The 22,535-nt window shown below is 37.8% G+C and overlaps 1 protein-coding gene across 2 annotated transcripts in view; it reads left to right on the forward strand.

The window, feature by feature from the left end:
- UHRF2 (ubiquitin like with PHD and ring finger domains 2) overlaps positions 1 to 22,535 on the forward strand; it is a 95,849-nt gene that overhangs the window by 25,284 nt on the left and 48,030 nt on the right. For both annotated transcript variants that reach the window (XM_066368128.1, XM_066368127.1), the window contains exon 4: positions 18,252 to 18,470. In XM_066368128.1, coding sequence (XP_066224225.1) covers positions 18,252 to 18,470 — 219 coding nt within the window. The remainder of the gene's footprint in view (positions 1 to 18,251; positions 18,471 to 22,535) is intronic.

Here is a 22,535-nt window from a genome sequence, read left to right on the forward strand (position 1 = left end):
TGTTTGTTTTTACGATTTTATTTACTCATTTGAGAGAGAGAGAAGGGAGACACCAGGGGGGAGGAGCAGGAAGCATCAACTCCCATATATGTGCCTTGACCAGGTAAGCCCAGGGATTTGAACTGGCGACCTCAGCTTACCAGGTTGACGCTTTATCCACTGCGCCACCACAGGTCAGGCTTAAGGCTTTTGAAAGCTCACCATTAGTAGGCATATACAACTTGGCTGTGAGGAGAGTTATCTTTTTTCCTCTCAGAGTCGTCATTACAGGGGAGAAGACTGTGCTTGATTGAAACCTCTATTTTTAGTGGTATTTTGGACCAAAACAGAGGGAAAGGGAATTCAGAAATGGCAAGTGTCAAGGTAGAACAGGCATTTATAAATCATGCAGTGGTTTGAGTGGTTAAAGAAAAAAGGGAGAGAAAATCGAATTTCACCTTATTTCATTATAAGCTTGTACTGTATACTTCCATAGCTTTTTAAAAGTTGGGTTTATTCTTATCAGTTATCCTTGCTATAGTTAAGATATTTAAAGTTTAAAAATTTTGAGGTCTCTCATTTAAATTCACAAAGCTGTGAGTGCGGTCTTGTAGAGACCTCAAAGCCATTGTGGCGAAGAGACATGATGTTGACTGAAGGGAAGAAGTAGAGTTGTAAAAAGACAATGATTTTCTTAATGTTTCTGGTAGGTTAATATGTCTTTGGCATAGCCTACTTCAAGTAGATTACATCAAATCTTGCTTGCCAGACTCTGAGCCATCGGAAAATACATATTTATTATACAATACATTTTTAAATAAAATATGTATTTCTGATGGCTTTAGGCGACCCCTGTGTTTTGGTCGTTCCACCCCCGCCGGGGTCGCGACCCACAGGTTGAGAACCGCTGTATTAAATGATCTGATTCTAGCGCCTAAGAGTTAACCAATATGCAGTATTACCACTTAGCCTATTCATGGTATGGTACATGTGATTGGCATTAGCCCACACTTCTCATGCCTTCAAAGGTCAGCCATTTTGTATGACCTCTGAAGACTTGCTTTAGACCAGGGGTCCCCAAACTATGGCCCATGGGTCGCATGCAGCCCCCTAAGGCCATTTATCCGGCCCCCTCCGTACTTCCAGAAGGGACACCTCTTTCATTGGTGGTCAGTGAGAGGAGCATAGTTCCCATTGAAATACTACTGGTCAGTTTGTTGATTTAAATTTACTTGTTCTTTATTTTAAATATTGTATTTGTTCCCATTTTGTTTTTTTACTTTAAAATAAGATATGTGCAGTGTGCATAGGGATTTGTTCATAGTTTTTTTTTATAGTCCGGCCCTTCAACGGTCTGAGAGACAGTGAACTGGCCCCCTGTGTAAAAAGTTTGAGGACCCTTGCTTTAGACTTTGGGATTTAAAGCAGTCAGCATGCACACAACTTCTTCTGTTGAGTTAAATCCTAGTTATGTAAGCAACTGAGGCCACCCTATTGAATTTAATCTTTACTCATTACTCGAGCTGCTTTATTAGCACATAAAGACTAAAATCCTTATCCTGCTTTTGTACCAAGGAACATCAGTTCTCAATGGATTTAGATTCATTTACATTAACTAGGCTAGTGGTTCTCAATCCTAACTATACATTAGTCTTCTAGGAAGCTTTAAACATGTGAGTGTCTAGGACCTACCCTCAGAACTTCGGGCATTATTGAGCTAAGAGAACTCCAGGCATTGTTTTTTTGTTGTTTTTTTTGTTTTCAAAAATTCCCCTGTGCTTCTATGTGCAGACATGGTTGAATATAATCCCTGGCCAGGAGCATCAGCATCACTTATTATAAATAAAAGTTCTTGGATTCACTTCAGAAATAATGAATCAGTCTCTAGTGGTGGCCCAGATATTTGTTTTAATAAGCCCACTAAGTGATTGTGATACACACTCCAGTTTGAGAACCACTCATTGAGGTTGCCTTTGGCCCAGCTTTATCACTCATTTGCTACTAAAGAGCAATATGGGGAAAAGGGTTGAGAGTGACAGTTTAATTAAATATAGTAAATACATTTTATTAAAGATGATATGTAATACCTGACAAATCTGAGTGTTCACTCTTATTTTAGTACATGTCTATGTGGTTTATGGCTTGTTGATTTTTCTGTTTTGTTTCCATGTAGACACAATTATTAGAATTTGGTCTTTTTCTAAAAGAACTATCAAGCCAAATGATCTGTATGTGACCTAAAATGAGGGACCATTTTCCACTGTGCAGTCTTTATCTGTACTAACTTTGCATAGAAAGCAATCAATGTCCATAATGTATTTATGGGGAATTTATTGTGATTTGTTGCTTTATTCTTGAGTGGGTGAAAATACTCTGTACTACATGCATATTTGTTCTGAGATGCATATTTGTTCTGTTAGTCCTGGTTTTCCTGTTAAATTAGGCTCTAAAATGTAGCAGTGATTTTAAAACAAACTTTTTGAATTTGACATATTCTCAGAATTTCATCTCAAAAATTTCCCTGATACTTTCTTCTAATGGTTCAACATGTACCTTTAATTAATCTTACAGAATTTGAGAATACTATTGTTGGCCCTGGCCGGTTGGCTCAGGTGGAGTGTCAGCTCTGCGTTTGAATGTCTTGGGTTCAATTCCCAGTTAGGACACACAGGAGAAGTGTCCATCTGCTTCTCCATCCCTCCCCCTCTCACTTCTCTTTCTCTCTGTTTTCCCCTCTCTTGCTCCCCCCCCTTCCTTGTTCCCCCCTCTCCTCTCTTTCCCCTGCAGCCTTGGCTTGATTGGAGCAAGTTGGCCCGGGGTGCTGAGGGGTGCTCTATGGCCTCCACCTCAGGCTGCTAAGAAGAGCTTGGTTGCTGAGCAACAGAGCAAATCCCCAGTTTGGCAGAGCATCACCCCCTAGTGGGCTTGCTGGGTAGATACTGGTCGGGGTGCATGTGGGGAGTCTGTCTCTGCCTTTCTTCCTCTCACTGAAATAAAAAAAGAGAGAGAATACTATTCTTGTCATTGATTTGATTTCTTTAATTGCTTTATTTAGTGATCTAATTTAGAGATTTTGATTTATAATGTTAAATGATTTCACTAAGAGAAGGAAGCTAGAACCTAATAGTCTGGAAAAGGAAGTATATACACTGCTCACAAAAACTAGAGGATATTTTATCACTTCATATTCATTTTGAAATATCCTCTAATTCTGCTCACAAAAATTAAGGTATGTTTTATTGCTTCACATTCATTTTGAAAGCATTTTGAAATAGCCCCTAAATTTTGTTAGCAGTATATTTAAAGAAAAAAAGACTTGTGAAATTTTTTATCATACCTTAAGAATGAGTAATTATTGTCTTATAGCTAAGCAAAGCTGAAATCTTTAAACATGAGTAAATGACCTGACCAGGCAGTGATACAGTGGATAGAGCATTGGAGTGGGATGCAGAGGATCCAGGTTCAGGACCCCAAGGTCGCTAGCTTGAGCATGGGTTCATCTGGTTTGAGCAAAGCTCACCAGCTTGGGCCCAAGGTCACTGGCTTGCGCAAGGGGTCACTGGCTCGTCTGCACTCTCCCACCCCCCAATCAAGGCACATACGAGAAAGCAATCAATGAAAAACTTAAGGTGCCGCAACCGAGAATTGATGCTTCTCATCTCTTTCCTTTCTTGTCTGTCCATTTCTCACTAAAAAAAGTGTTGGACCTGGATTCAGAAAAGCACATACAGTACTTGCAAACCACTCTACCACAGCACCACAGTGTCTCTCATTTTGAGAGAAGCATGCTTATAAAATAATATAAAGTATTTAGCATAAGGGCTGTTTACATAAGTTAGAAATTTTCTTTTTTTGTGTGTGACAGAGACAGAGAGAAAGACAGAGGTAGGGACAGACAGGAAAGGAGATAAGAAGCATCAATTCTTTGTTGCAGCTCCTTAGTTGTTCAGTGATTGCTTTCTCTTATGTGCCTTGACTGGGGACTACAGCAGAGTGAGTGATCTCTTCCTCAAGCCAGCAACTTTGGGCTTCAAGCCAGCAACCCTGGGGTCATGTCTATGATCCCACGCTCAAGCCAGCAACCCCGTGCTCAAGGTGGTGACCTGGGGTTTCGAACCTGGGTCCTCCGTGTTCCAGTCCAACGCTCTATCCTCTGCACCACCCCTCTGATCCGGCTAAGTTAGAAATTTTCAGTCTTTCCAGTTATGATGCTTTTGCAGAATAGCTACCTTAAACCAAATTTTTTTACCTGGCCATAAATAAATGCCTGTATGTCTTTTTCTGTGGAGAGACTCCATAACTCTTTAGTATTTAAAGGATTTTTAAATCACATAAGTTAAACTGCTTTTAACTGTGACGTGGGATTAAAATCAAGTGAAACTGTCATTTAACCACTCAGGAACTTGAAGGGGAACTTATGCTAGGCTATATGTAAAAGCTTATCTGGCATATGTCTCAAGATTATTTTGTCACTGCTCCCAGCATTCTTCAAGATATTTTGAGCCTTTCTCAGCCTGCGGTGCATGCTTTTGAGTAGCTTTAATTATATGGCTACTACAAACAGAAGTCAGTAAGCCAATTCTGAATAAAATCAAGCAGTATTTTAAGATAAAAGTTTTTCTATAAAGTAACAACTGACTTTCTTGAATGCATTGATATAGCAATCTCTTTCTAAAGGAGTCCCAAAAATGTTTTGAGTAATGTCAAAATAATGATTTCTAGGTTTTTGTGGGGGGAAAAAAGGAAATTTTCCAGTAATCAAGATCAAGTCAAACGTGTATTGTTTACTGATTTTGAGTATGTGGATCTAGAAGGAGAGGTTTAGTTCCAGAAATCTTGGTGCAGTCTGCCACATTACTACTTAGGTGTTACTAACATACAGGGATGGACAAAAGTAGGTTTACAGTCGTGACTATGCAAAACAGTTTATGCTTCTATTATTATTTTTTGCTCAAACCAGATGAGTCCACGTTCAAGCTCTCGAACCTGGGTCCTCAGCATCCCAGTCCGACGCTCTATCCACTGCGCCACCACCTGGTCATATTTTTTTTTAATAATTATATTTATTTGTGTTACAACTGTAAACTTACTTTTGCCTGCCCTGGTGTTTATCAAAGACAGAATATTTTCTCTTTCTCTGACTTGGCAGCATTCTGAATGGATGATAATCAAAAGAAGGATGGAAGAAGTTGTAAACTTAACCATTGCTCTTCTATTGTGTTATATAAGATCACTTAGTGCTTAGAAAAATTTTACAGATACCAGTTGATTTTTGCCTTTTCAGATATATACATCATCTGTTGTTTACATTAGGGTTTCTCAGGAAAGATAGCCATCAATATTGCCAATTCACCCATATAAAGGTGTTTAAATTCAGATTCCTGAGGGACTCTTCTGCATTGGGGTTGGGTCTGAGGTAGGTGTTAAGAACCTGTTACAGGTGCCCCAGGGACCTATTAAATACACAAAGCAGTGGTTCTCTCACAGGTTGTACAGTTCAGGCATTAGAATTCGGATTTGGTTTGAATTCTAGGTCTTTGGTTTCTTGGTAATTTTTTTATTTAGTTTAAATTCTTTCAATTTTAATTTTCTCATCTGTAAATACATGATTTTTGTCATTTTTTTCCTAATAACATTGAAAAGTACCCAGTAATAATAGAATCAGATTTTCTGGTTTTTATTTATTAATAAAACCAGGTTATTTTGGCCTGATTGGTGGTGGCACAGTTGACAGAGCATGGACCTGGGGCACTGAGGACTCTGGTTCAAAACCCTGAGGTCACTTGGCTTAAGCACAGGCCCACAAGCTTGAGCACAGGGTCTCTGGCTTGAGCCAAAAGGTTGCTGACTTGAAGCCCAAGGTTGTTGGCTTGACCAAGGGGTCACTGCCTTGGCGGGTGCCCCCCTCCCCAAGGCACATATGAGAAGCAACCAATGAACAACTAAAGTGATGCAACTAGGAGTTAATGTTTCTCCTCTCTCCCTTCCTGTCTCTCATCTCTTGCTTTAAAAAAAAAAAGAAAAATGTCATTTTGGTAAGTATTCTTAATATGGATTTATTTTTAGTGTAGGTATTTTTTTCTTTTTTGTCTTTTGTAGTCTTTTTTTTTGATACAGGTATTTTTAACCTAAAATGTTGTTTTCATTGCTATGAAAACAGTTGCTCTACATTGTTAATTTGTTTTATAAATGAATTTTATTTCCATGTAATATGTAAAGTGCTACTGTAAGCAGTTTTAAGTAAGTTATTCTTAGTTGTCTGAATAAGCTTTACATTTAAGGTGTGAACTTACCAATGTTATCTATCAGAATAAGAAATGCTTTTTTTCTTTTTTCTTTTTTTTGCATGTGGTATGACATTAAAGACTTTCTAAACTAGAACATGCCTCCAGATGAATGGTGTCCTTATTTAAGCATATTAGCACCAGAAAACGATGTTTTGAAGGAAGATTTCAGTGATAACTAGTTTACTCAGTACAGATTGAGTTTTCTAAAATTATTAGCCTCTTAAGAAGATGTACTTTTACTATTTTTTAATAGTGCTTAAATCAATTTCCCTGAAACTTACTTAATTCCCTAGAGTTTATTCAATGACTGTTTTGTTTGTCAATTATTTATCTTATACCTATATTAGAATAGTACCTTGACTTCAGGTCTGAGAACAAGAGGTCATGTAGTACAAGAGAAAGAAGAACCCTACTTTTGTTCTTCTATAGGTATAGGTTGGCCCTCAGCTCAGTGTAGGTAATGTTGGCCTTGATAAATTTCTACCTCTGTATGCTTCAGGTCTTTGTGGATATCTTGAGCTCTGTTTGAGAAATTGTTTGAGCTTCTAGCACTTCCCAAGATGTTGCATACAATCTGCAGTTTCTCTCAGTATTAATGCTGGAAGAAATCAGCTGCGTGGACTAGTTTGCACTTATTTTCAACCATACATTAAATGTCATGGGAGTGTGGAAGAATACAGTTTGCCTACACTTTAAAAAGAAAAAAGAAGAAAGACTTTCTCTTGGCTACTGCTGTAAGTGGCAGTTGAGCTGATTACAGGTTTTTCATTTGTAAGAATACCCAAAACAACTTTTTCCTGCCTGACCAGGCGGTGACGCAGTGGATAGAGCGTTGGACTGGGGTGCAGAAGGACCCAAGTTCGAGATCATGAGGTCTCCAGCTTGAGCGCGGGCTCATCTGGCTTGAGCAAAAAGCTCACCAGCTCTTGGACCCAAGGTTGCTGGCTCAAGCAAGGGGTTACTCGGTCTGCTGAAGGCTTGCAGTCAAGGCACATATGAGAAAGCAATCAATGAACAACTAAGTTATTGCAACGAAAAACCGATGATTGATGCTTCTCATCTCTCTTCGTTCCTGTCTGTCTGTCCCTATCTATCCCTCTCTCTGACTCACTCTCTGTCCCTGTAAAAAAACAACAACAAAAACTTTTTCTTATTCTGCATAGACTTCTGTGTTCCCATAGATCTAGAACTATCTAGATCAAGACGTCTCAAGGAACAATAGGAAACACAGTGTAATCAAAAGGATCTTTTGAAACATAGTGGTGATAGTTTATTGTATTTAAGAGCTTTAGTTATATAAAAGCAGACTTTCTGTTTAGTGAGTTGTGTGTTTCCAAATATTTGTAGGCCTGATATACTGCAAACACACTAAAGTGTGAACATACCTGCTCCTTGATGAAAACTTGCTATTTTACAATATCAATACTGTGCTAGAAATATGCACACCTAGCTTTTAGAGTACCTAGAGCTCTGAGAGTACAGGTAGAAGAGATACTTATGTATTCCTGAAGAATACCTAAGGTGAAGAAGTAGGAATTACGAGGTTACTTGAGGATGGCCTAGTATGACTGGAGTGTAGGAGGTATACGGTGAGTAGTCAATTAAACTAAAGGTGAATAAAGACTTCTAGCTAAATATAACAGATTAACATTCATGTTTGCCTCCACCCCTTCTTTAACCCTCCTAGAAGATAGTAAAAGAATAAATGCATAAATTCCAAAGACAAAAAAATGGGATAGAAATAAGACACAGGTGGGTGGAGGTGGAAGAGGGTGCAGGGGGGATAAATGATGATGGACAGAGACTTGACTTGAGGTGGTGAACACACAATACAGCAGGGGTCCCCAAACTTCGGGCCGCATGTGGCCCCCTGAGGCCATTTATCCAGCCCCCACCTCACTTCCCGAAGGGGCACCTCTTTCATTGGTGGTCAGTGAGAGGAGCATAGTCCCCATTGAAATACTGGTCAGTTTGTTGATTTAAATTTACTTGTTCTTTATTTTAAATATTGTATTTGTTCCCGTTTTGTTTTTTTACTTTAAAATAAGATATGTGCAGTGTGCATAGGGATTTGTTCATAGTTTTTTTTATAGTCCGGCCCTCCAATGGTCTGAGTGACAGTGAACTGGCCCCCTGTCTAAGAAGTTTGGGGACCCCTGCAATACAGTGTACAGATGATGTGTTGTAGAGTTGTGCCCTTGAAACCTATATAATTTCATTAACCAGTGTCACCCCAATAAATTAAAAAACAAACAGAAAACAAAAATTTGGAAGGTAAGCTCATGGATAAATGACAGCTAACTTGATAGGCCAGAAAAAGCTGAAATCTAAGAATGTGACGCCAACAAGAAGCAAGTAAATTGGCATTGAAGACTGGGAGGCTCAGGCCTTGGACTCAACAGGTACACCTTGGGGTTTGGGGAGGTAGGCATGTAGAATGAAACTGAGAATAAGAGGATTGGTTAATTTATATGAAAGAGCATTTTAACCACTCTTACCCCACTCAAGGTGAGGGGGGAGAAAAAGGAAGACATGTATTCAGGAAATAGGATTCAATACAGGAAGTGTTGAAAGGAGGTCACAGCATGACAACTGTGGAACAGGTCTAGCCCTGCAAAGCAAGCTTTCCAGATTATGATAGGATAGAGGTCTTGAAAAGATGTTTGAAGCTCAGAAGATTAGAGTACCTGAAATGTCCTGAACGTAGAGGAGTTTTACAACTGGCAGAATGGAAAAAATTAATGATAGATACACAAAAAGCTAAGCAAGTTGGAGCTAAAAAGAACAGTTAAGCACTCAACAGAAAACAAAGCTGTAGAAGAAAGAACATGTAATTAAAGTATACTTCACTATTTAGCTGTGAACACTAAATAGTCAATAGTTCAGAGATCCTTCATTGTATTTTTTAAAGATATACTTAGGTTTAAATAAGGAACAAAAACAAGATCTACCCATTACATTTAGTTGATAGGTTAGGTCTCAACCTATAGATTCCCCTTGCCTGTTTTTTTTCCTTGCTAGTTATTTGTACAATACAAATGACAGTTGATATAGTTTTCCCATCACCTGGACTTTACTGATTATATTTCTATAATGATATTTAACACATTCCTCTGTTGTTAGTTTATTGAAAGCTTTTACTTATATCTAAAGGTTTTATTAGATATAAATTACATTATTTAATAAGACTAATTGAGAAGTAGTGTTTACTTATTGTATGTCATTGGGAGGCACATAATGCCTGGTTTTTCTCTTTTGTGGTAAGGTTTTAGGTATTGTCAGCTTGATCCATCCATTATGAAGTTTGCTACTGACTTTTAATAGTTTTAGCAGCCATGAATCTTTACCTATATCCAGTTTCATTAAATTTTACAAAATGGTGATACTTCATTTTATCTTTCCATTTGTTAGCTATTCTTTCATAAAGAACTTACTTTAACCAGTTGATTCATATATGAAAAGTAGGATAAATTATTATGATTAATTATTATTTATTGATTGATTTTATAGAGGAAGGAGGAAAGAGACAGAAACTTCGATATGTTCCTGTTATGTGCCCCGACTGGGGATTGAACTAGCAACCTATGCATTGAGACAGCAGTAACCAACCGAGCTAAAAAAAAAAAGTGTTTATCAGTTTTAGAGAAGAACATTAATTTGTTGTTCCACTGATTTATGCCTTCATTGGTTGATTCTTATATGTGCACTGACTGGGGATCAAACCTGCAACCTTGGCCAATTGGGACAGTGTTCTAACCAGTTGAGCTCCCGAGCCAGGCAGGATAAATGATTGATTCTTGGACTTTTTCAGTGTTCAGAATGATTAAGTTCCTAAGCATCCTCCAGAGGTTGGCCAGTGAGATTTTTACTTTTAAGTATCATGAATTAATGGATGTTAACACTTGTTTTCATCTTAGTTTTTTTGGATACCCAAATTGTCCCATCTCTGGTCTGTGAACACTCCTTCATGTTGAATCTGACATAATAGTTTTTATGGGCTTTGCATGCATTCCAGTATAAGAGGGTGTCACAAACTTTTTTTTATGTTGCTGCCCAGCCTTGGATTCAGTCATTTCTTCAAGGAGCCCTGGTTCTTCTTAGTTATAGATGGTATTTAGAGCACATAGTCTGGGGTATTGATCATGTTTCTAGGTCTCTTTGGACACAGCTAGGAAATACTTATGTACACCATAGATTTATATTGATATTTCTAATTTAATCTCTTAAATGCTCTAATCTTTTTCTTACCTTGGAAATCAAGGTTCCTAATAATACACCATTGATTTGCTTTATCCTACTCATATGGTAGTTTCAGATGAGCAATACTAATATGCAAGCAATATGATTACTTAAAGATTGGGGTTTTGCCTGACTTTGTGGTGGCGCGGTGGATAGAGCGTCAGACTGGGATGCGGAGGTCCCAGGTCCGAGACCCCGAGGTCGCCAGCTTGAACCCAAGGTCGCTGGGTTGAGCAAGGGTTTACTCGGTCTGCTGAAGGCCCGCAGTCAAGGCACATATGAGAAAGCAATCAATGAACAACTAAGGTGTCGCAACAAAAAAACTGATGATTGATGCTTCTCATCTCTCTCCATTCCTGTCTGACTCTCTCTGTCTCTGTAAAAAAAAAAAAAAAAAATGGGGTTTTGTTTTTTTAATTTATGTCCTTGGTAAATCATTCCATTAGGGATGTACATTTAATACAGTGTATTTTCAAGTCACTTGTAATAGTTCCTCTCTGTGTAGTTAAGCTATTGTCTACTTTTGTTTTATTTTGCCCTTTTATATTGAATTTGTTGGGGTGACATTGGTTAATAACACCCGTTTCAGGTGTACAGTTTTGGTACATCATCTGTGTATTATATTGTATATTCACCACCCAAGTCAAATCTCCTTTCATCACCATGTATCCCCCTAAATTCTTTTCTACCTCCCTTACCCTCTCCTCCTTTCCCCTCTGGGAATTACTATACTGTTGTCTGTGTCTATAAGTTTTTCTTTTTTTCCCCCTTAATCCCTTCAACTTTTTTACCTGGTCCCACAATCTCCTTCCTCCGACAGCTGTCAGTCTGTTCTCTGTGAGTCGGTTTCTATTTTGTTAGTTTATTTTATTCATTAGATCAGGTTTTTGGGAAACTTTTCGGCTCTCTCATGCTGAGAGAGCCATGAACGCCACATATTTTAAAATGTAATTCCGTGAGAGCCATACAACGACCTGTGTACATTACGCATTATCCAGTAAAAATTTGGTGTTGTCCCGCAGGACAGCTGTGATTGGCTCCAGCCACCCGCAACCATGAACATGAATGGTAGGAAATGAATGGATTGCAATACATAAGAATGTTTTATATTTTTAACGTTATTTTTCTTATTAGAGATTTGTCTGCGAGCCAGATACAGCCATCAAAAGAGCCACATCTGGCTCACGAGCCATAGGTTCCCAACCCCTGCATTTGATTCTATATAGGAGTGAAATCATATGGTACTTACTTTTTTCTCTGTTTTATTGCACTTAGCATAATGTTTCTCCAGGTTCATTCATGCTGTTGCAAAGGGTGAGCTTTCCTTTTTTATAGCTGAATAGTGTTCTGTTATGTAAATGTACCACAGCCTTTTTTTTTTTTTTTTTTGAGAGAAAGACAGGAAGGGCGGGGGGGAGGAGAGAGATGAGAAGCATAAATTCATAGTTGCTTCACTTTAGTTGTTTTATTGATTGCTTCTTATACATGTCTTGATGGTGGGGGAGGGGCTCAAGCTGAGCCAATGACCCCTTGTTAAAGCTGGCGACCCTGTGCTCAAGCTGGCAAGTTTTCACTCGAGTCCAAGGGTCAAGAACCTATGGCTCGCGAGCCAGATGTGGCTCTTTTGATGGCTGCATCTGGCACGCAGACAAATCTTTAATAAAAATAATGTTAAAAATATAAAACATTCTTATGTATTACAATCCATTCATTTCCTACCGCTCATGTTCATGGTTGTAGGTGGCTGGAGCCAATCACAGCTGTCCTGCAGGACAACACCAAATTTTTATTGGATAATGCCTAACATACAGGGGTCGTTGTATGGCTCTCACGGAATTACATTTTAAAATATTTGGCGTTTATGGCTCTCTCAGCCAAAAAGATTCCCGACCCCTGTTCTAGTCAGTGACCTCAAGGTTTCAAGGGGCTCTCAGCGTCTGGGGCCAATGCTTAGTCCACTGCATCACCACTGGTCAGGCACCACAGTTTATTTATCCACTCATCTACTGATTGGCACTTGGGCTTGTTTCATTTTGCTTTTGATTTTTAGGGATTTCTCACATTTTGTTAATTATGTTTTATAATTATGTGAAACATCACATAGTTCTATCCGTAAGTCTCCAAAATAAGGTGCATTAGGAGAAAGAGTGTTTCCATCCTGGTCCCTCCTACCTTATTTCTGAACATTTTATAGTAACTATAAGTTTTGGTTTATCCTTCTGTTTCAAAATTTATGTATGTATAATTATATATATGTATGTATTCACATTTACATTTGTATTTTCACTCGCTCATTAGGGAAAAAGTAGTACACTATCAGAACTGTTTGCATCTTGCTTTTTTTTTGAAAGTTAATATCTCTTATATATCACTCCATAGTTGATATCATTCTTTTTTATAGGAGTATAATACTCTATTATATAATTTGTACCATGTTATTTTAAGTGGTTTATTATTGTGGGCATTAGATTGTTTTAGTCCCATTACAGGTAGTGCAGCTATAAATGGCCTTGGTATGTGTCTTTTCATAGGGATTTTTGTTAGTTGTATTTGGGATAGATTCCTAGAAGTGGAATTCCTGGATTAAAAAGTAAATATATAGGCATTTTGTTGGCAATGGCCAAATTCCCTTCTACAATGACAGTACTTGTATTCCCATCAGTAATATGTGAGAATATCTGTTTTCCCACAGCCTATGAACATATTGTTATGAAACTTCACAAAATATTTTAAATCTGTATTTTACAATCTTTGGCAAAAGTGTGATATGGGCTTTAAGGTGTGATCCTAATGATGGAGATACGTTGGACATTAACAATGAATCAGAAAAATACAAGTCTTCACTAATGAGCTGTGGTTACATTAAAGATGTGTTAAAGGTAAAGCATGAGGAGGACCTAGTAACTGGATGGAGAAATTATGAGGAATTGGGAATAAAACTCCTAAGTTTATAGGAGTATGAAAGGTTTCCTCTAGAGCAGTGTTTTTCAACCGCTGGTCCTCAGACTGTTGCCGGTCCGTGCAAGTGTTAACCACCCTGTAATCATAAACTCTGTAATCTTCATACCAAATCAGGATGGTTAACTCTTTCACTAACTGCATGAAATTTCTGGCCAGTGGGTACCAAACTGTGGACTGGCTGATGAAAAACAATACTCGAGAGAATATTGAGCATCAGCAGATTATGGGATGTGGGAATCCTATCTTTGATAACTTGAATTTCAGGTGCTTCTGAGACATCTGTGTTACAAATGTAGTTGAATATATGATTCTGAAGAAAAAATTTGGGTTAGAGTGGAGCTTTCAAATCATCATTCTACATGGTGTTGAGATATGTGTAGGTGAAGATGCCCAGGGAAAGAATAATAGTAATATTTGAGTACTTGCATGTTCTTGACTTCAATAAGAGTAGTTTTATATGCCCCTTCTGTGTTTATTTTTTTACATAACATTTGACCTGACATCTTTTTTGCTAGGATTAGAGAAATATACCTCATTTTTATGACTTATTGTTTACAGACTTACCATATACATATAGCGCATATATACATATATACTGTACAATATAATTCTGTTCCAAAGGCTTACAAATATAGTTCCAGGACAAACATGGTTTAAATTCTTGTGCTCTGAAATACGGAATGATGTATTTTCCCTTATATTCTATAAACATGTATACAATTTTAAAACTTTGGTCAAGTTCTCTATTTTGTTCAGAATATTCCCATTCTTAGTATCTAATTTTGACAAACTTAGACAAATAAATGGAGTTGTTTTGCCATTACAATATGCTTCTTTATAGTATATTAAACATACAGAGATACATGATAACATGATGTCAAAATATAAATTTCACATTACAACTAGAAAAGAAACTTCATCTAACAGAAGTTTTCTAACCTGTATGGCTTTAGGTTAGAGGCCGGAAACAAATTCACAATTTTAGAATTAGACCCTAAAAGACCTAGATTAACTTCTTCATTTTTTAGATTGAGAAAGTATTGGTTAATTTTTATGATCAAACTAATGTGAAACATGAGTCTATAAATACCAAATGTTAGACTATAGAGACCTATAAATTTAGTTTTGACCATTAAAAATAGAATTAAAATGGGAGGAGAGTAGAACCATAGACATGACCCTGTATTTATCACTTTCTTTCTTTAGGATTACTTCTGTGTGATGACAAAATATTAACAACTGACATCTGTTTACAATTCAGGCGTCCCCAAACTACGGCCCATGGGCCGCATGTGGCCCCCTGAGGCCATTTATCCGGCCCCCGCCTCCGCCGCACTTACGGAAGGGGCACGCACCTCTTTCATATGTGGTCAGTGAGAGAAGCACTGTATGTGGTGGCCCTCTAACGGTCTGAGGGACAGTGAACTGGCCCCCTGTGTAAAAAGTTTGGGGACCCCTGGTCATGATACACTGTTTAAAGCACCCAAAGTCTTCTCATTTTAGTTCTGATAACAACCTATGAGTACAGTTAGTTACCATTAGGTACACTTTTTATATATAGGAGACAGTCACAGAGATTTTGGTAACTTTCATAAGTATACACAGTAGAAGAAGCAAAAGTGGGAACTTAAACCTAGGCAGGCGGAAAATAAAACATTTTGAGTGATGTTAAAGGATTCAAAACCTTGCCATATAAATTGAAGGAAATTTATTTAAAATGTTTTTATTTAGGAGAGAAGGTTGAAGGTGGCAGAGACATTTTGAATGTCAAATATTAGGTCTCTTGTTGGAGATAGCATATAGATTTCTTCATGGAATTTAGGCATAAAACAAGTGAATTCCAAAGTTTATCTTTGATCCAGTATCAAGTATATTCTCTTTTTAGGGTTAAAACTGATACATCACTTAAAAACTGAGCAAAATTTGCATGAAGGCTTGTGGTAGAAGGGAATTATGGCACTGAGAGGGTAAAATGGACCCCTTGCTAATTCTGAGATTATTTTCTTTCAATTAAGTAAAATTAGAGACTTGAATAAATTGGGTAATTAACTAAATATCCCACCCAGGATTAATATCCTTTAATTCTAAATGAATTGGATATACTGAGAGACTTCTAGGCTTTTGTAGTACTTGTTTGATTTAAAACTACCAAGGCTAGCTGCTGGAACTGCTTCCAACTTCAGACCCATTTACATTTTCAACAGACTACTTAGTTGGTTAAGGGTTAATGTGTTCCCTTTAGTTTCTGTCAGTTAATGATGTCACACTACGGTATGATATCTAATTGTGTATCTGTATCACAATAGGTTATCAAGTTTCAGCATATTTTAGTTTTTACTAATTTTTATTTATTGATTTTAGAGCAAGGGGAAGGGGAGAGAGAGAGAGAAACGTTGATCTGTTCTATATGTATCCTGACTGGGATTCAACCCCACAACCTTTGTATCTCAGAATGACACTCTAAACCAGGGGACCCCAAACTTTTTACACAGGGGGCCAGTTCATTGTCCCTCAGACCATTGGAGGGCTGCCACCAACTGAGCTCATTGGCCAGGACATTCAGCATGCTTTAGAATTTCTGAGAGGATTTGTGAAAATAGATTGCTGGGCCTTATTCTGACTTAGTAGATCCAAAGTGGAGCACAACAGTTTGCTTTTCTAACATGTTTCCAGATGTTGCTGGTCTGGAGACCACACTTTGAGAACCACTGCTATCGTAGTTTAGCCTGCCTCAGTAGAGCTTTCCAAGAGCACAAACCAATAAATATTATTCACTTATTTGTCCATCTATTACCAAACAATACATAAAGGCAATAGTATTTAATTTTATAGAAACCAGTGTAGACTGTTACATTGTTGTCTTTGGTCTGTTGATACCAGAAATTAGGCCTAAGATTGAGTAACCTTCTAAAGCAGTGGTCCCAACCTTTTTTTGGGCCACGGACTGGTTTAATGTCAAAAAATATTTTCACGGACCAGCCTTTAGGGTGGGGACAGATAAATGTATCACGTGACTGAGACAAGCATCAAGAGTGAGTCTTAGACGGATGTACAATAACAGAGGGAATCTGGTCTTTTTTAAAAATAAAACCTTATTCAGACTTAAATATAAATAAAACGGAAATAATGTAAGTTATTTATTCTGTCTCTGAGGACCGGTACCGGTCCACGGCCCAGGGATTGGAGACCACTGTTCTAAAGCTTTAAGTTGAAGTCAGGTTTAGTTTTATGTTTAGCTTACTTTTAGAAACAAAAATCAGGACTCTGAAGGAATTCTTTCACATGGTTCTACTTTCTGATACATAAAAAGTTTCGAGTTTGTTTGTTTTGCCATTACTAAAGAGCTGGCTGCATGTAAGAAATAGAATTTTATCTTTTTTTTTTTCCTGGAATAATGGAGGCTATTGAAACGTTCTGGGTTCATTCATCTTTTTATGTCTAAAGCAAATGGCAGAGCTGGAACTGGTTCCCAATTCACAAAGAGGTCAGCCTCTATTCCTATTAAAGTAATTCTTAAACTTGGGATAAGAAACTGTGGGGGACTGACCAAGCAGTGACGCAGTAGATAGAGCATCAGACTGGGGCACAGAGGACCCAGGTTCAAAACCAGGGATCCCCAAACTTTTTACACAGGGGGCCAGTTCACTGTCACTCAGACCATTGGAGGGCCGGACTATAAAAAAAACTATGAACAAATCCCTATGCACACTGCACATATCTTATTTTAAAGTAAAAAAACAAAACGGGAACAAATACAATATTTAAAATAAAGAACAAGTAAATTTAAATCAACAAACTGACCAGTATTTCAGTGGGGACTATGCTCCTCTCACTGACCACCAATGAAAGAGGTGCCCCTTCGGGAAGTGCGGTGGGGGCCGGATAAATGGCCTCAGGGGGCCGCATGCGGGCCGTAGTTTGGGGACCCCTGTTCAAAACCCTGGAGTCGATGGCTTTGAGCACGGGGTTGCTGGCTTGAGCGTAGGATCATAGACATGACCCCATGGTCGCTGGCTTGAGTAAGGGGTCACTTGCTCTGCTGGAGCCCCCTGGTCAAGGCACATATGAGAAAGTAATCAAATGAACAACTAAAGAGCCACAACGAAGAATTAATGCTTCTCATCTCTTTCCCTTCCTGCCTGTCTGTCCCTCCCTCTGTCTCTGTCGCTAAAAAAGAAAGGAAGGAAAAGAAGAAAGAAAAAAAAAATGTAGAGAAAGCCTGACCAGGTGGTGGCGCAGTGGATAGAGCGTCGGACTGGGATGCGGAAGGACCCAGGTTCGAGACCCCGAGGTCGCCAGCTTGAGCGCGGGCTCATCTGGCTTGAGCAAAGAGCTCAGCAGCTTAGACCCAAGGTCGCTGGCTCCAGCAGGGGGTTGCTTGGTCTGCTGAAGGCCCGCGGTCAAGGCACATGTGAGAAAGCAATCAATGAACAACTAAGAAGTCGCAACGCGCAACGAGAAACTGATGATTGATGCTTCTCATCTCTCTCCGTTCCTGTCTGTCTGTCCCTGTCTATCTCTGCCTCTGTAAAAAAAAAAAAATGTAGAGAAAGAAGAATTTGTGATATTTTTTTACCCACCCCCCAAGTTAGAGAATATCTCACTAAGGTTTTAGCAAGAATTATTTATTCTGGCAGTTAATATCATGAATAAATATCATTTATTTTAAACGCCATTAAGAATAATATAATTAGGTTTTTATATATGTTGCATATAATTTTAGTCGTCTTTGACAGTTACCATAATCTGTGCCCTGATTCTTCTCTCTCTCTCTCCCCCCCTCAGATACCCAGAAAGTGGTACTGTAGAAATAAATGTGAAGGATCTTCGACCACGAGCTAGAACCACTTTGAAATGGAATGAACTAAATATTGGTGATGTGGTAATGGTTAACTACAATGTAGAAAGTCCTAGTAATAGAGGATTTTGGTTTGATGCAGAAATTACTTCATTGAAGACAATATCTAGGACCAAAAAAGAACTTCGTGCGAATATTTTCTTGGGGTAAGATTCTCTTCACTTATGTCATTTAATTACTGAATTAATCAAGGAATGTAATTTTTATGTATTAAGCACATGTTCCTTTTTTAAATAAGGAATCTATGAAAGTGGAAATTTATATTACTAAAGGAGATTTAATTAAAATAAATTCTTGAGATTTTTCTAAGAATCGCCTTTAATCTCCATAGCTACTTTAAGGTTAGAGATATTATTTGAAAGCGTCTTAGAAATAACTGTTTAAGCAATTCGTGCTTCATAGGATTTTTATAGATTAAACCAAATAATATGCAAAGTCATTTCAATAGCTGTGACTGTTTACCTAACCAGCTGTCTGCTGGACTTGCAAGACTATCTGAAATTTTTATAGTGGTTTTCTTCAACTTTCAGAATTTCATAAGCTTAATGAACAGAATCCAAAAGGTAAACTGTCACTAAAATACCAAATCAATCAGGTATTTAGTTTCATCATTACCTCTTTCCCTCAAGTGATGCATTTCTTTGTGGTTTCACAGCTACCTTTTTACACTTAGGAAAATATTACAACCATCTTAATTCATTTCTTCTGAATAGAGTTTATTGGATGACTAGTCATTAACTTACTTTTAAAAAGTTTGTTAAACTGTTTCCAGTTCTTTATTATAAATAATGTTTAAATAAACAACCTTGTGAATGCATATTTGTGCATTTCTTTTATTTAGAATGAATCCTTAAAAGTATATATGCTGTGAAGCATTGGAGATTCTGGGATGACCTTGACAGTTTTCTTTTACATAAGGGAAACAGCCAAACTAATTTTCTTGTCAAGTTCTGGTTAAATGGATTATTCTATGTTGCTATAATATATGTATATCCTACATAATATATACAATATATATAAAATAGTGGACTATATATAATATGTAGTGGATATATTATATCTATGATAATAGATTGAGGTGATAAATCTGGGATAAGCATGCGTTTATGGTTAATAATATAAAGCAGGGAGTCTGTAAACTACAGCCCACTTGCTGCCTATTGTTAAGGAAAGTTTTATTGGATCATTGCAATGCCCATCCATGTATATATTCTCTGGCTGTTTTTGTATTCAGCAGCATTGTAGAGTATTTGCAACTGAGACTATCTGGCATGTAAACCTAAACTCGGTTACCCTTCATGGAAAAAGTGCTGACTCCTGGCCCTGGCTGGTTGGCTCAGTGGTAGAGCGTCGGCCTGGCATGCGGGGGTCCCGGGTTCGATTCCCGGCCAGGGCACAGAGGAGAAGCGCCCATCTGCTTCTCCACCCCCACCCCCTCTCGTTCCTCTCTGTTTCTCTCTTCCCCTCCCGCAGCCAAGGCTCCATTGGAGCAAAGATGGCCCGGGCGCTGGGGATGGCTCCTTGGCCTCTGCCCCAGGCGCTAGAGTGGCTCTGGTCGCAATAGAGCAACGCCCCAGAGGGGCAGAGCATCGCCCCCTGGTGGGCAGAGCGCCCCCCCTGGTGGGCGTGCCGATCCTAGTCGGGCGCATGCGGGAGTCTGTCTGACTGTCTCTCCCCGTTTTCAGAAAAATACAAAAAAAAAAAAAAGAAAAGAAAAAGTGCTGACTCCTAAAATAACGAAAAAGAATGTTATGTGAGGTGCTGAAAATAGTTTATATTTTAGAAAACAGTTGGAGAACTTTATCCAAACATAGTGTAATTTTGTTGCCAGAATAAGGATGTAACCCAATTACTGATTCCAAGCCACTTGATATTCTGATATGGATACAAATCATGAAGAAAAGGAGAATGCATCTACATAAACTCGTTAAATAGGGAGCCTTAATAAGGTACTTGAATAGAAGAAGTACATAAAAGCATGTGTACACAATGGGAGGGCATAACAGTGTATCACATTGAGCTAAAAAATAACATGCTATTTTAAGAAATGTTTCTTTGAGTGCTTCTGCGGTACAGTTCGAGTGGAGCACTCTGGCCTTAGGGACTTAAACTAAGATTGAGTGGAAACTACAGATAGGCTCATCAGAGAGAAAAATTATGTGCTAGCTATCCCGACAGTAAACCACACTGTCCTATAAAGTATTATGTGCTTTGTCGTTTAAATTTTTATTGGACATGTTAGGAACACAAAGCCAAAAGGACCCGATGTGGCTTGTGGATTAGAATTTTTTTGTGTGTAGGTAGAAATCTTTTCTCCTCCATGGAAATATTGGGTAAATATACTGCTCACAAAAATTAGGGGATATTTCAGTGCTTCGTATTCATTTTGAAATATTCCCATAATTTTTGTGAGCAGTGTAATTAGAATGAAAGTATAAATGTATTCTGCTGCTGATAGTTTGGAGCTGTTACCAACAGTGCTGCCATGACTTAAGTTTGTGTCCTGGTGCTTATATATATTAGTTTTTGTAGTGCACATCTTGTGTAGAAGTGGAATTGCTGGGTTGTAAAACCTTTGCATCATCGACTTTAATAGATAGGACCAATATTTAAGGGGTTGTACTGGATTATACTTCCATAGCAGTATAAGAATTCCCATTGCTCTGCATTTTCATTCACACTTTGTCAGACTTGAGTTTTTGCTAATCAAGGGGGTGTATAGTAAAATAGTATGTCATTGTGGCTTTAATTTTAATTTCCCTGACAACTAATGAAATTGAGAACCTTATGTTTATTGGCAACTTAGATGTCTTTTGTGAGGACTCTGTTTTGAACATTGGTGTTTTGTTGTTGTTAATTGGGTAGTCTCTCTTACTCATTTTTAGGAGTTCTAACTGTGGAAACTTGACCATTTCAGGCATATGTGGAGAAAATATCTTCTCTGATTTAATGGCTTATCTTTTCTCCTTATGTTTGAATAGTGTTCTTAATTTCAAATAATTAAGTATCAAAGATATATCTTATGCTTATACTTTCTATAAGAAACTGTCTTGCTGAAGAAACTTTTCAGTTTGGTGAGCTTAGGAATGGAGGGATGAAATGGATGAAGGTGGTCAAAAGTCCAGACTTCCACTTATAAGATACATAAGTTCTGGAAATATAATATACAACATGGTGACTATAGTTAACAATATGTATTGTATATTTGAAAGTTACTAAGAATGTAGATCATAAAAATTCTCATCACAAGTAAAAATGCTATAGCTGTATGTGGTCATGGATGTTAGCTAAACTTTTTGTGGCAATCATTTGTCTATATATATATATATATATATATATATATGGTCATTATGTTATATACCTTAAACTTAGACAGTGCTATGTCAATTATATCTCAATAAAACAGTGGAGGGGGACAGAGACAGAGAAACTTTCCCTGCCCAGAGAGCATAAAGATATTCTCCATTATTACCTTTAAAAGCTTGTAGTTTTGGCTTTCCATAGGTCTTTAATTTACTTGAAGTAGATTTTTGTGGACAGTGTGAGGCAAAGGTTTAAGTTACTTTGATATTTTAGTATATGTGCTGCTGAAGCAGGCACTAACTTACCTTGATATATATGGGTAATCATTATTTATTGAAAAGCCCACTTTTCCCTCATTGATTTTCAATATCACCTTATAACAAGTATCTTTATATTTAATACATCCATCTGGTTGCTATTCTATAACATTGGTTGTCTGTCTTGTATCCTTATATCAGTCTCCACTTTCACAATATGACAGAGCAGATCTTCCTACCTTGTTCTTCAACTCTATTTTCTTAGCTCTTTTTACTTTTATTTGAATTTTTCAGTCATCTTAATAATTTTCACATAAAAACCATTGAGAATATTTAGAGAACCTAAATCTGTGAAGTTAGGTTCTTTCACAGATTTGAGTTTGCTTCTGCTAGTCATCTTATAGTGCCATCTAACTTGAAGTTAAATTCTCTGTTTGAGCTTTTTAGACCTCACAGGTAGTGTGGATTCATATCTGCAGACCTGCATGACATACCTTGTGGTTCAGTTTTTAGGGGATACTTTTTATCCTTCTACTCAGTGGTAATATTGAGACAGCCATATTTATTCTACTTCATGCTGTAAGGTAATTTATTTCCCCTTTATCTTTATCTGTGAGAGAAGCTGTTTGGCTTTCCAACTTTATTTGAGAA

Source organism: Saccopteryx leptura, chromosome 2 (assembly GCF_036850995.1).
Source record: "Saccopteryx leptura isolate mSacLep1 chromosome 2, mSacLep1_pri_phased_curated, whole genome shotgun sequence".
In the NCBI taxonomy this organism is placed as follows: domain Eukaryota; kingdom Metazoa; phylum Chordata; class Mammalia; order Chiroptera; family Emballonuridae; genus Saccopteryx; species Saccopteryx leptura.